Source organism: Crocodylus siamensis, chromosome 1 (assembly GCF_052110815.1).
Source record: "Crocodylus siamensis isolate JL-2025a chromosome 1, ASM5211081v1, whole genome shotgun sequence".
Classification (NCBI taxonomy): Eukaryota; Metazoa; Chordata; order Crocodylia; family Crocodylidae; genus Crocodylus; species Crocodylus siamensis.
In genome coordinates, this window is record NC_143395.1 from 407,930,867 (window position 1) to 407,944,066 (window position 13,200).

The 13,200-nt window shown below is 43.9% G+C and overlaps 1 protein-coding gene across 17 annotated transcripts in view; it reads left to right on the forward strand.

Annotated features, from left to right (window-relative positions):
* DLG2 (discs large MAGUK scaffold protein 2) overlaps positions 1-13,200 on the forward strand; it is a 1,617,582-nt gene that overhangs the window by 1,017,354 nt on the left and 587,028 nt on the right. For all 17 annotated transcript variants that reach the window (XM_090030660.1, XM_090030651.1, XM_090030653.1 and 14 more), the window contains one exon: positions 4,633-4,683. In XM_090030660.1, the coding sequence (XP_089886786.1) occupies positions 4,633-4,683 (51 nt within the window). The remainder of the gene's footprint in view (positions 1-4,632; positions 4,684-13,200) is intronic.

Here is a 13,200-nt window from a genome sequence, read left to right on the forward strand (position 1 = left end):
ATTTGATTTCTCTCTCTATATATATGTATATTTCTAGTGGTCTTTTGTTTTACTTGTGGAAAAACATGGATTTGGGGGTATTTTAAAGAGTGAATTTAGGATTTTTTTATCAGGGATTTTTCAGTTTTTAAATGGGGAACACCAGAATTTCTTCTAGTGAGGCAAGTGGCAGGACCCAGGCAGAGGAACCTACTCAGAGCTGGCACCCAGGATCCAACTGGAGATGACTGACTTCCTGGCCACTTGGGGCCAGGAGGACATGCTTTGACACTTCAAAGCAGGCCATCACACTGAGAACATCTTTCAGACAATAGCAACCCAGATGGCTGGGCGGTGGCATGCATGGCAGTAGTGCTGCAGAAATGCCAGCTATGCTGCCACAGCCCACTGGCAGCTGACTCAAAGGTGCAGGTGACTCCAATGGCCATGCAGTCCCCATCTGGGTCTGGCAGGTGTGCAACCTTGGGGCCACATGTTGTCACAGGTAGCAGCAGGTCACAGCCAGACAGCAGCCCCCACTGCCAGACAGCTGCAGTGGATAAAGGGTGCAGGGAGCTCTCAGGGATACTTCAGCAGTCCAGCTGGCACAAGGGGTATTGTCCCCAGGTACCAATTAGCTGGGCCCTAGAAGTTCCTGAGAGTGAGTGGCCCTAAGCTACTAGCCAGTGCAGCTTTTTATAGTGCTGGGGCCAGCACAGGGCAGGTTTTTATACTGCTGGGGCCAGCACAGGTGCAGCCTCTAGCTGCAGATCCAGGAAGAGCCAGGCAAGGTTATTTTGCCCCAAGTGGCACAATTTTTCCCACATCAAAGTGCATGTCCACGTCTGTGTGCTGAGGCAAAAAATTCTGGCTTAAATTTGCATTGCTTCTATTTGAGCTGCTGCAAGTGCCTGTGCCTGCATGTGTGCGTGCACCCATGAATTTCAACAAGGACAAGTACAAGGTCCTGCACTTAGCACAGCACAGTCCCATGTGCTGCTTAGCTAGTCAGCTCCCAGGCTGGGGGCTAACTGGCTAAGCAGCAGCTCTGCAGAAAAGGACCCGGGGGTCACAGTGGTCAGTAAGCTAAATATGAGCCAACAGTGTGCCCTTGTTGCGAAGAAAGGTAACAGCATACTGGGCTCCCTTGGTAGAAGCATTGTCAGCAGACTGAGGGAAGTGATCATTCCCCTCTATTTGGCACAGGTGAGGCCACATTTGGAGCAATGTGTTTAGTTTTGCGGCCCCCACTACAAAAAAATGTGGACAAAGTGGAGGGAGTCAACAGAAGGCAGCAAAAATGGTTAGAGGGCTGGGACACATGACTTCTGAGGAGAGGCTGAAGGAACTGGGCTTATTTAGTCTGCAGAAGAGAAAACTAAGGGAGGACTGACTAGTAGCCTTCAACTACCTGAAGGGTGGTTCCAAAGAGGATGGAGCTAGACCAGAGCTGAGCTAAGTCTTGCTCATGGGCCAGATCAAACCCAGGGCAGACTCCATGTCCCAGTAGCCCCTGCCCTTGTTGCTGCAGCTAGTTTCCATGGAGACAGCAGGAGGAGCAGAACCCTGAGAGCACAGGGCCAGGGTTTCCATGGAGACCAGTCCCTGTAGCGCTGGCATGGTGCGTGGCAGGACAGGGAGCTGCTCTGGGGTCAGGATCTTGCGGCAGTGAGAGCCTGGTACGGAGCTGGGGCAGAGGCAGTGGATTGCAGCTCTGCCCTGGCTCTGGACCACGCTGTCTGTGCTGCACGATCCCACTTACCCTGCCAGTGCTGCTGGGCCTGATCTCCTTGGAAACCCTGGCCCTATGCTCTCGTGACCCTGCTGCTCCTGGGGTCTCCATGGAAACCACCCACAGCAACACAGGCAAGGACTGCTGGGAAATGCAGCCTGGCCCCCAGCCAGATCCACCGTTTTGCCAACCACTGAGCTAGACTGTTCTCCGTGGTGGCAGATGACAGAACAAGGAGCAATGGGCTCAACTTGCAGCAAGGGAGGTTTAGGGTGTGGAGAGGTTTAGGTTGCCTAGAGAGGTGGTGGATTTACCATCCTTGGAGGCTCTTAATGCCCGGTTTGAGAGCCCTGCCTGGAATGATCTAGTTGGGGCCGGTCCTGCTTTGAGCTGGGGGTTGGACTAGATGTGACCTCCTGAGGTCCCTTCCAGCCCTCATTTTCTATTATCCTGTGATACTTCTTCCCATAGTTATCATCAGCTAAGTTGTTGGCATGTGCTGATGCATGTGCGAACATGGTTAATTGTGTGGTGTTGTTCCTATCACAACAGTACTGAGGAACTTCAGTCACATCACAGGGCCCTCGTGTGGTAGGTACTGATAAACAGAACTAAAAGACAGTCCCTACCCCAAAGAGCTAAGTGTGAAATAAGGGATCGGCACCCCCGGATAAACAGGATGATACACCACTGTCACTTTGTCAGCTTCAGTATGAGGAATGAGGCGTCTACTTACATTAGCTTCTTTGCAATCAGGAGTTAAAAATGAGACATTAATTGGTGGCTGGAAGTAAAGATGTGTGTGTGAGAGAAAGAGATTACCAAGCAAAGGATTTAAATTGAAAGTAACCATGTATTTCCCCATGTCTCATTTTTATGAGTCCTGATACCAGTAATAAAAATATTGTTTGATGGAAAGTCAAACCGAAGATCTTTTTTGTGATTGTGGATAGTGAAACGAAATACCCTTAGGCTGTCATAAGAATCCTGTTTGTGTGCAGATGTTGGCTGGCTCTTCGGATTGGGGCTTGTTGTCTTTTCATTTTTACAAAGAGTTGTTTGCTTTTCAAATTCTCATTCCCCCTGTTTTGCTGAATTAATAAGATTTCAATGCAAAGGACAAGTGATTTTAAGCAGCGAAGCAAAGAAAAACCTTACAGAGCAAGACTGAAAAATGGAAGACATAGATCAGACTTCTCCACCTGCCAAAGATAAAAGAAAAAAATCATGAAAATGGAGGCATGCAGACAGCTTTGATTTTATTATCATTAGGCAAGCAAGGACAAAAAATCCTATGAATAGTTATAATCCCTCTAACATCAGCATGCTGCCTATGTAGTTGTAAAATAATCTCTTTATATGGAGACCATTAAAGTGCTGAATACAAAAGTTTTATATGAATGTTTCCCCTAATATCGCTGTTTAACACACTGTAGTGTAATTAGTAACTTAGGTCTCGTAACAAGAACAAACATTAAATGTTTCTCTATAAACAAGAAATAATGCACTGTGTGTCTTGAAGCATTTTATTTTTCGGAGCTGAGTTTTATTTTCTTTGGGGGGGGTTTCGGGCCTCATCTTTCTTTTCTTTTGGGAGGGGGTTTCTTAGGTAGTACTGCCATTTGGTTTCATGATTTACCAAGGCATGGCTCTTAAGTGATAAAACATTTGTATTAATTTAGAAACAAATCCTGAACTAGCTCAGATACTTGCATAGTTCGAAGATCAATAAAACACACACTATTTTGAGAAAGCCCAGGTAAACTATTGAATTAGTTTGTAGTAAAATCGGAAAGCTTTTTTGCTTGGTACACTTGTAAACACTATGGTATTGTTCATATCATAAATACCTGCATACTAGAAAGTTGCCAGGTTATCTTGGCAGCCATTTGAAAACTTTGTGTCTTCTAGTTATATCTAGACAGCAAATATAGGAAGTAAAGAAATTTGCTGACAGTCTTTCCCACTGCACTCCCCAACCCTCCCCTTGAAGCTGATCCGCTGCACCTGGCACTTTATATTCACGGGATAAAACGGATAAACAGCGTTAGGAAAATCTTCCCCCCACCAAATGGTATCCCTTTCACAGAGCTACCTCTTCTTGGCTCCACATATCATCCCCTTCATGGTTCCTAGGAGGCTAGCTTTGGGCAACATGCAGTGTGTGTCCTAGTGGTTAGAGCACATGGCCAGAAAGCAGGAAATGCACTTGGGGCATCTAGAATCCCTCTTTTCTTCTGGGCAAGTGACCTAGCCACTGAGCTATTAAGTTAAAAGTCCCTCTCCTCTTTGTCACTTCCCATCCCTCCTCCTGGCGCACCAGATAGTCATATTTTTTTTTTCTGTGAGTAAAGTTTCAGGACTTACCTGGTAAGTGATTTTATTCTGATTCTGCTCAGGTGCCTATGCAGCCATTATACTGAACATGTGCAGAAGGGTAGCATAGAGTGAACATAGCTATGTGGAATCTATGTTGTGCGTAAGTGCCAAAAACTGCAATTACGTAGCTCCGTAAGTGCCAGTTAGATATAGGAGTTAGTTTTTATCTTCTACATTTGCTATGGAAATATATAGCTTAGAAGTTACTTAAATATTTGTGCAAAGTCCACAAAGAAGACTTTTTAGAAAACCCTGAAATGATGCACATTTGTGTCAATGCAATCTACCTTGGAAGTTGTCTGGGACCAAAACTTTCATTGACATCAGCTGAGTGTTCTAAGCTTGACTGTTCACCATTTTAATCAATGGAAATAGGGTCAATCTGTATGTCGGAAAGCATATACAACCCGGCCAGTCGTTTGAAAAACTGCACTCTGATAAATTAATGAGACACATTTGTACAGATCATAAGTAAAATGTATGGTTTATTCCATGACTGCATTTCATGTGCATTTAAATGGATTTTTCTCTGGTTTTTTTAGGTCAACGGAACAGAAATTGAATATGAATTTGAGGAAATTACATTGGAGAGGGTAAGTTTGAATTTTATTACAGAAACTAATGAAAACTTGTTTTTCTGTTAGAAAAATAATGCAACTATTACTAATAAAATAAATAGTGTTAAAGGCCAAATCATAGGATCCTTAGTCAAATTAAATGTCTATTCTGAAGAAGGACTTTAGGCTTTATCCTGTGGGCTAGGAGTGCACTGGGATCAGCCTTTCACAGCTTATAATTTAGGTCCAGTCTAAACATTTACACAACAGAATCCAAAATGCTTTTCCCTAGTGTGTTGTGACCATGGAGCATTTTTACACATGCTCTGGGAGGTGTGGGGGGAAGAGGGGGCAGGTGCTTTAATTAGCAAGCTGCACTAATTTAAAGTACCCGAATATAACGTGTCAAACGAGCTTTGGTTCAAAGCACCCTGCTGCCATTTTTCAACATGGGGACGATAATACAGGTGACGCTCGAGGCTGCTGCAGTGCGTTAATCTCCACGCTCCAGCAGACTCAGTTAATCAAGTCTGCTCTGATGTTGTGGTTTTCTAGCATGTCAGAGCAGGCTCCATACACATGTATAGGAGCCCAGTGTGCCTGAGCACTAGGAAAGGACTATCAAACTCAGATGTGCAGACATTTATTTATTTGCATTTCACAAATCAGATGTCTGGAAAGCTGTTCTCAATTTTAGTCTCCTGGGCTAGGGACGGAAATTAGACGTAAACTGGTATAAGTGATCGGAAACCAATTCAAATCTGTAACACAACAGAAGTTCAGTGCACATAAACTGCTTTCAAAATGGCTGAAACTAGTTTAAAATAAACTTGGATGGATGTAGTATCAGACTTAACTGATTTAGGATAAATCGGTTTATTGAACGTCTGTCCCGTCTAGATTCAAGTTAACTCAGTCCCCCAGCATCCCAGGATGCTTTGCACCCAAAGCTGCTTTGGCCCAAGCTGTCTGCTCCAGCTGAGCAGGGAGGCATGTTCTAGCATCCCCCTGCTTCTGGCCTAAGCCACCACAGGCATGTGGCTGTATTTCTGGAATACAGAGTGAATGTCTGTTCACTTGCTTATCAGTTCAATCTACGTAGCTTAGACCAACCCGCAAATACTGAATTGATTTAGCGTCAGGCCTTTTGACTGTTTGTGCTTAAGCCCTGACTTGTGTGTGTGCACGTTTGGAAAAAAATAAGGCAGTCCCTCACAGTCAGAGATGATTGTTACAACTTGGGCACATGTTTCTGTGTGGGGTGGATGGTCCTGGATTCTTGATTTGGTCTGTGACATGCTGTTTCTGGTGCTGCAACACTCCAACAGCATGATAGAAGTAGTAGTCAGCAATGTTATATTTCATCTGGGGATAATATAGGAGGTCACTTCATGGTTATGTATGGATTAAACAGTACTAGAACAATCTAAGCCTAGAAGTTATTTTGCATCAGGTCTTCCTAGTCTAAGTGCTGGTTTTACTGACTTGTGTTTAGTTTCCTGAATGCACAGTTGTTTTATTTCGACAGCAGAAGCAAGTTGTGAGCTTGTTCAGCACAAGACCAAGACTAAATTGACAGTATGTTTTGTGAACAAGAGAGTTCTGATCTTTTTAATATACTACTTGGCACAGATTACTAATATGTGCGATATGGTCAATACAGAATTTCATGAATTATCTGATAACCAGAAATTTATATAATCTTACGTTGATAAAGTCCTGATTAATCATATATGGCAATGATGCCACGTGTACAAATGCATGTGAGGTAACAAAGGATCGTTAAATTAATACTCGCGTTAAATGCGACTTTGCAATGCTGCATATTGTAGATTTAATTGTGCAGGAATATGAATTTAATTACTTTTTCACATTAAAGTGCACAAGCTTAAACTGGAATCTGTTATCTTATATGCTTTATAAAAAAGCATTACATCTTTTTATCAGAGGAAAGATAGTGTCTGTCTGAGAACCATCACAACATATAAAATCTAATGGTTACAAGCACTTTTTATCTACAGCCTTTCTAACTATTCAGGCATGTCTAGCTGTTCATTATAGAATTGCCAAAGGTCATTGAACAGAACACATGCCTCCTGGGTAATATTTTTGAGTACTGCTCTATATTTAATAGAAGTATAAAGTTATCAGTATACATGCTATGGAAACTAGCATATTTGCATCGGCAGTACTTATTTGAAGTAGCATAGATAACTGATCATTCAAATTATAATACCAGTGTTTCATTTAGAATGATGTTTGATAAGCTTTTGCACACACAGCTTATAATGGATCACTTTCTTTCAACAGCAGAGTCCATGGTTACTTGCTTTTACTGCTTGAAATGTTCTGTCACACACATCATTGTTATTTCTAGGAAATTGGAAAGATAAAGGAGCTGTATGTCAGTTTTGTGCGAGGTATAAAATACTAGTTACTGCCTTCAGATAGCTGTTACATGTTTATGTCAGAGCTGAAGCATTTTCAGAAGAGAAATACTTCACATTAATTACCCATTTTCTTCTACAAAACCCCCTAGAAATTAGATTGGAAAATCTTCTCCATTTATTTAATGGCAATGCTAAACAAGCTTCCTAAGTTAGTGCTTTACTATTAGCATAACTTGAACTATACTGATGTACTAAAAACTGTTACATCAATAGCCAACAGTAGCTAATCAGGTTCCCATTTTGGTTTAGTAATCTTGTTCTTATGTTCCTAGATGTCATTAGATGTTTCCATCATTTACAATACTTTCCCAAATTTTACAATTGCCAACTTGCTCATTTGTCCTTAAATCATAACTACAAAGTATTTAAGAAATGTCTTAATGGATGCTGCGATGCTGCGATGCGCATGGAGTCTTGCACAGAAGCGCGGAGGACTCCCCAGTACACTCAGCAGCAGACCCAGAAGTGGACCAGAAGCACTTCCGGTACACTTCCAGGTCCGCTGGGTCTGAGTACATTACATTTGAAACTAATGCCTATTAATGTTATGTTGAGAATCAAACAACTGCTTTTTCAAAGGAAAATATGATTTTAAATTCTACAGCCATTTTGGAAAGCATCAGAGTTTCTCTGCTAACTTACAGAAATAAAATACAGATTCAGGAGTAATATAGTGCTTGGCAGGTTAACTGCAGTGCCCAAAAGCACACTTAGACAGTATTCCTTAAAATAAGCAATTACCTTGCTTTAGCTTCCATAATAAAAAAAGACACCATAAAAAGGAAATGCTATGCACAGTGACTTGCATTAGTGCTGTGGTGTTAGTCTTCCACTGCTTTATGCCTTCAAACATGTATCTAAACAGAAGCCAGTGGGATGAATTCATCCAGAAATAACAGAAATGGATCCCTGGGATCTCTGGGGATATATATACGCAACCTCTCAATATATATATTGAGAGACCACTGGCTTCTGTTTAGATACACGTTTGAAGGCATAAAGCACTGGAAAACTAACACCACTGCACCAACAGCATTGTTGCTGGGGATATAAACATATAGGTTTATATATATCTATAGATATATACTAGGGGTGTGCAATGCAGGCCGTATTCAATTTGGATTTGGCCTGAATCGGGGACAGTGATTCAATTCGTTGAGTCAGATCACTGTCCCTGATTTGATGCTGATTCGGAGAATTAGTGATTTGGCCATAGACACAGCTTTAAATGTTTTTTTACATATCTCGAGGTACCAGGTGCGGCTCGTGAATGCTGCAATGCTGGGGTGGAAGTGGACTACTTCCAGTCCACTTCTGGGTCTCCTGGGGAGTGCACGGCACCCCCCCCCCCCGCACCCACCCCAGCTCAGCCGTCAGCTGCGGGGGGACCCCAGGTGCCCCCCTAGACCCAGGAGACACCATTGCGCTCTCCAGCAGACATGGAAGTGGAGCAGAAGTGGTTCTGGTCCCCCCCACCTGGTGCTGCCGCTGCCAAGGGCAGGTTGGGCCTCCATGCCCATGGGGGGGCTGGGTGGATCTGCATATGGTGAAGGGGGAACATGCCCACCTCTTCTCTCTGCTCCCCATCCCCCCGCCCCCCGCCACAGCAGGAGTGAAGCCCAGCTTGGGGAGGGTGGATGTGGGATGTCTGCTGCAGGCTCTGGGCTCTTAGCTCTGCTGCCTTTGCCCTGGGGGCACTCTTACTCCCTGCCGTGCACATGGGCACACACAGACAGACAGACACAAACACATACTCTCTCTTTCTCTCGTTCTCTGTCTCTCTCGCTCCCTACCATGCACATGAACACACACACACACATGCACCCCCCTACCCCCCGCTTGGCCAATCACACCGAGGATACTTCTCCTCCCTGCTGCACTGTGCTCCCAGCCCTGAGGCTTCCCCAGGAGGCGGCGTGCGGGGACAGCGGGGAGCAGACCCTGGGGCACAGGGGCACAGCAGCGGGGCATGAGGGCAGTGCGGGGGCAGCAGGCGCTCATCTCGGTGGGTGCGGCCAGGCCGCAGCTGAGCAAGCAGAGGTGTGTACTGTACTCAGTGAATTTTTGGTACCACAGCGCCGTGACCTGGCCGTGCCCCAAGCAGGACCCCTTGCAGGCTAGACTGCTGCCCTCCTGCAAGAGGAAACATGCCATTTTCAAGGAAACCCAGGCATTGGGGGGGCCCTGATTGGTAGGAGCCCCTTGGCGCAGGCCCCACTGGCCCATGCGTTAATCTGCCTATGATTGCATGTCAGTAAATAAACCAGAGCAGCCCCTAAAAAATAAACGTGTAACATGCCCACAAGCTCCAGTCACGTGGCCTGATTTGGAGTTACAGAAGATTATGGTTTTGTTTTGTGGTTCCAGTCCGTGGCTAATCACACATTCCTAGCATTCAAGGATGTGCTGTTCATAAGCTGTCCCGGATAGCAAGCCAGCCTCTCCTTGGAGGAACCCAGAGGAGATTTCAGAGCTTCCCTCCACTGCCTGTTCATTGTCTTATAAGCAGGAAGTTTTCCCTGAATCTACTTTACTTTCAACTCATTGTCTTACATCCTGCCCTTAGCAGAAAGGGAAAACATTTTTTCTTTATGTCCTTTATGGCATCTTTTCAAATATTTGAAGACTGTGATCAAGTTCTTCCTCCTTGCTTCCTTTATTCTCCTTTTCTCCAACTTAAACACGCCACGCCTAGCCAAGCATTTCAGTAGTAATTAATAGATTTTCACGTGTCAGTATTGTTCAAAACACTTTTTGCAAAAGTTTGCGCTTTATGGAAAAAATTGTTTTTTTCAGTGAAATCTCAGGTTGGGCCCCCCCAATCATAGGAAAGTAGGGCTGGACTATATGACCTCATGAGGCCACGTATTCCAGCCTCTTGCTCAAGGCAGGGTGCTTCCTGATTTAACTATCCAAGCCAATCATTAGCTACCTAAAAAAATCTTGCTTTTCATTCTTATCCTGTGAAACAACTGGGTGGTTCAGAGCTGTTTTGTGTACCTGCCTTGGTAACTCTGGGCATTTAGAGTGCTTTTCACTTCTCAGCGTGTTGAATGGTTTTGCTGCTGCCAAGAAGAAAGAGAACAGTGGGTTTTGAAGTCTTGCTCCCCATCCAGCATCCAGAGTTTGAAATCGAAGCAATCCGTGCTGTGGCTTGAGAAGCTAAATGATGACTTTGAACGAGTACCAAGCTTGCCTTGTTGCATGAAATAGTTGTCGTCCCTCTGCTTGTTGTAGGGAGCTATGAGTAGAAAGCATGTTGGTGGTGAAGATGAGAAGGCCTGCCGTTGTACCACAGGGCTGTGGTCTTCGAGGCAGAACCTAAGTCTCCGTACACTGAGCATAATCGTCTACGTACATTCCCCCTGAGAACTGGAAAACAGTGGAAGGCTTCTAAATATACTTCCAAATGGGCATGTAGACTTCCAAAAAGGAGAAGAGTTTTTGTAGTGCATGGGCAGTCCTAGCAAAGCATGTGGCTTTGCATTGAGTAACTACTGACAGAGAAGACAGCCTTCACGTCGTCATTTTACTGTTGCATAAAGGACTGCATTCATTCCAAAACTTTGTGGTATAAGGCCCCTGTGGATTTCTCTCAATCCAAAAAACAACCTGCTGTGCATTCCCCCAGTAAAACCACACCCAAAACACAGCCAAGTGAAAACAATGCAAGCACCAAGGGAAACTTTGTTAATAGTTAAGGTTTATAGCCACTCTAGGCTTGGGGGAAAGAACTTGAAATAATACTTCATATTTATTTCCCTCTGGGTGGCTGTCCAGAAATCCAGAGTCTCATGCTGTTCCTTAGTTTTAAATCCAAATGTCTTAACAACGTGGTGTGCACAACAGCTGGGTCAAGTAAGCACCGGGGCTCCTTGGATTTATCAACGTGTGCCTCAGCACATCATTTAAACAATTCCTCTGAGGGCCTCCTCTCAGTCACTGCCTGCAGGAATGAACGTCCTCTCCCATGCATACATGCTGGGTAATAAGTTTAGGGTGTATAAGCCAATAGTTTGCATTCAAGGATTTAAAGTCCTCCAGGGAAGATGCTGTTTCTTTTTAATGTTGTAAAGTTGTGCTTCTTCGTTTTATGTATTTTATGGTCTAAATATTCTTGACACTTTTAATAACTTGTGTAAGGCACGTTAGTGGATTCTGGCACATTCTGTGTGTGTGTGTTGGAGCAGCACTCTTAGATTCAGTGAATTAGCTAGTGTAACCAGCACAGATATTTATTCTTGGGACAAGCCATGCTGCAGAGAGGTGTAGCAGTTTTTTATGTCGAAACTGTTGCCCAGGGGCTAACATAGGAACTTTTAAGTTGCTGTGAACACTTGGTGTATTAAAAGAGTATATCAAGCCAGTCAGAGGTACTTTGGTATTTTATTTGTATTTGCAAGCTTTCAATACTGCTACAAATAGACAAGAACCCAGAGGGTTCCGGCTATTAATTAAGTTTAAAAAAGACAATGGTGGACAGATTTAGCTAGGTATGCAGGAAGGTATGTGGGCAGAATCACTTTTCATGTTTGCAGCTTCTTTTAATCACTGCAAATGTTTAAAAATGTCACCTCGTGATGTTACTTTATAGTACCTTACTCATGTATTAAAGCCGTTGCAGATGATGTTTAAGGAGGCACGTAGATCTTGTCATCTAATCACAATTGTATAGAGAGTTGGAACAGGCAGTAGAAGAAGAGGTGCTGAGTACGTGGGGGCCAAAGGATCCTACCCTCACTCAGAAAGAAGGCTGTCATTGGAAATGAATAAAACTTTCTAACATCTTAGGCCTCCTCCCCCAGCAAAAATAACAGTCAGTGCATTTGCTCAGAGGCTTTATTACCACTGCTCTCTTCTAACAAATGCTGTTCCTGATGCCTGAAAGCTGTGTCATTCCCTATCTTTGCTGCAAATGCTGCTATGCCATACCAAACAAATCACGCAGCATGCTGAGCCATCTACTTCTGAGAGACGTTCCTAAAATACATAATTAATCGTAAAAAAACAATCACTGAACACAATTATATCTTGGCACTAAAGTCACATATAGATATTTGTACAAAGAGAGCATAAATGTGAAAAAGGCTGCCATGATCTATCAGACTAAGAAGAGAGCTAAAACTGATACAGAGAGAAAATTATCCAGTGGTTAGTCATAATAAATATTCAGTGTAAAGAAAATTAATTAAAATAATCTAGTTTGTTCATGTTAAAAGGAGAATCTATCTGTTCTAGCTGAGAGATAAAAAATATTCAAGCTCATGTCTCCTAGAAGTTTATGTGCCATAGATTTCATAGACATTAGGGCTATAAGGGACCTTGGAAGATCTTTGAGTCCAGCCCCTGTACCAGGGGCAGGAAGTCACCTGGGGTCATAGGATCCCAGCAAGATAAACATCTAAATGTCTCTTGAAGGTGTTCAAAGTAGGTGTTTGAACTACCTCCAGCAGCAGCCTATTCCAACCGTGGGGGCTTGGACAGTAAAGAAGTTCTTTCTTATGTCCAGCCTGAAACGGTCATGGAGGAGTTTGTGACCGTTCGACCTTGTCATCCCTTGGAGCAGCCTGGTGAACAGACATTCCCCAGGATCCTGGTAAGCACCCCTGATAAACTTATATGTGGCCACCAGATCACCCCTGAGCCTACACTTTTCCAGACTGAAGAGTCCCATAGGTCTCAGCCTTTCATCATAAAGTCTGTTTTCCTGACCTCTGATCATGCGCATGGCTCTCCTCTGGACTCTTTCAAGCTTCTCCACATCCTTTTTGAATTGTGGAGCCCAAAACTGGAAGCAGTACTCCAGCTGCAACCTCACCAAGGCCGAATACAATGGGAGAATGACGTCCCAGGATTTGCTCGAGAGGCATCTATGGATGCAAGCCAGCGTTTTGCTCGCTTTACTAGCTGCAGCATCACACTGAAGGCTCATGTTCATCTTGTGGTCAATCATGACCCCCAAGTCCCTTTCACCCATAGTGCTAGCCAGCGTAGTACTGGCGAGCCTATAAGGATGCTGCAGGTTTTTCTTCCCAAGGTGGAGAACCTTGCATTTTTCAGTGTTAAACACCATCAGTTTCTCATCTGCCCATTTCCTGAGTCT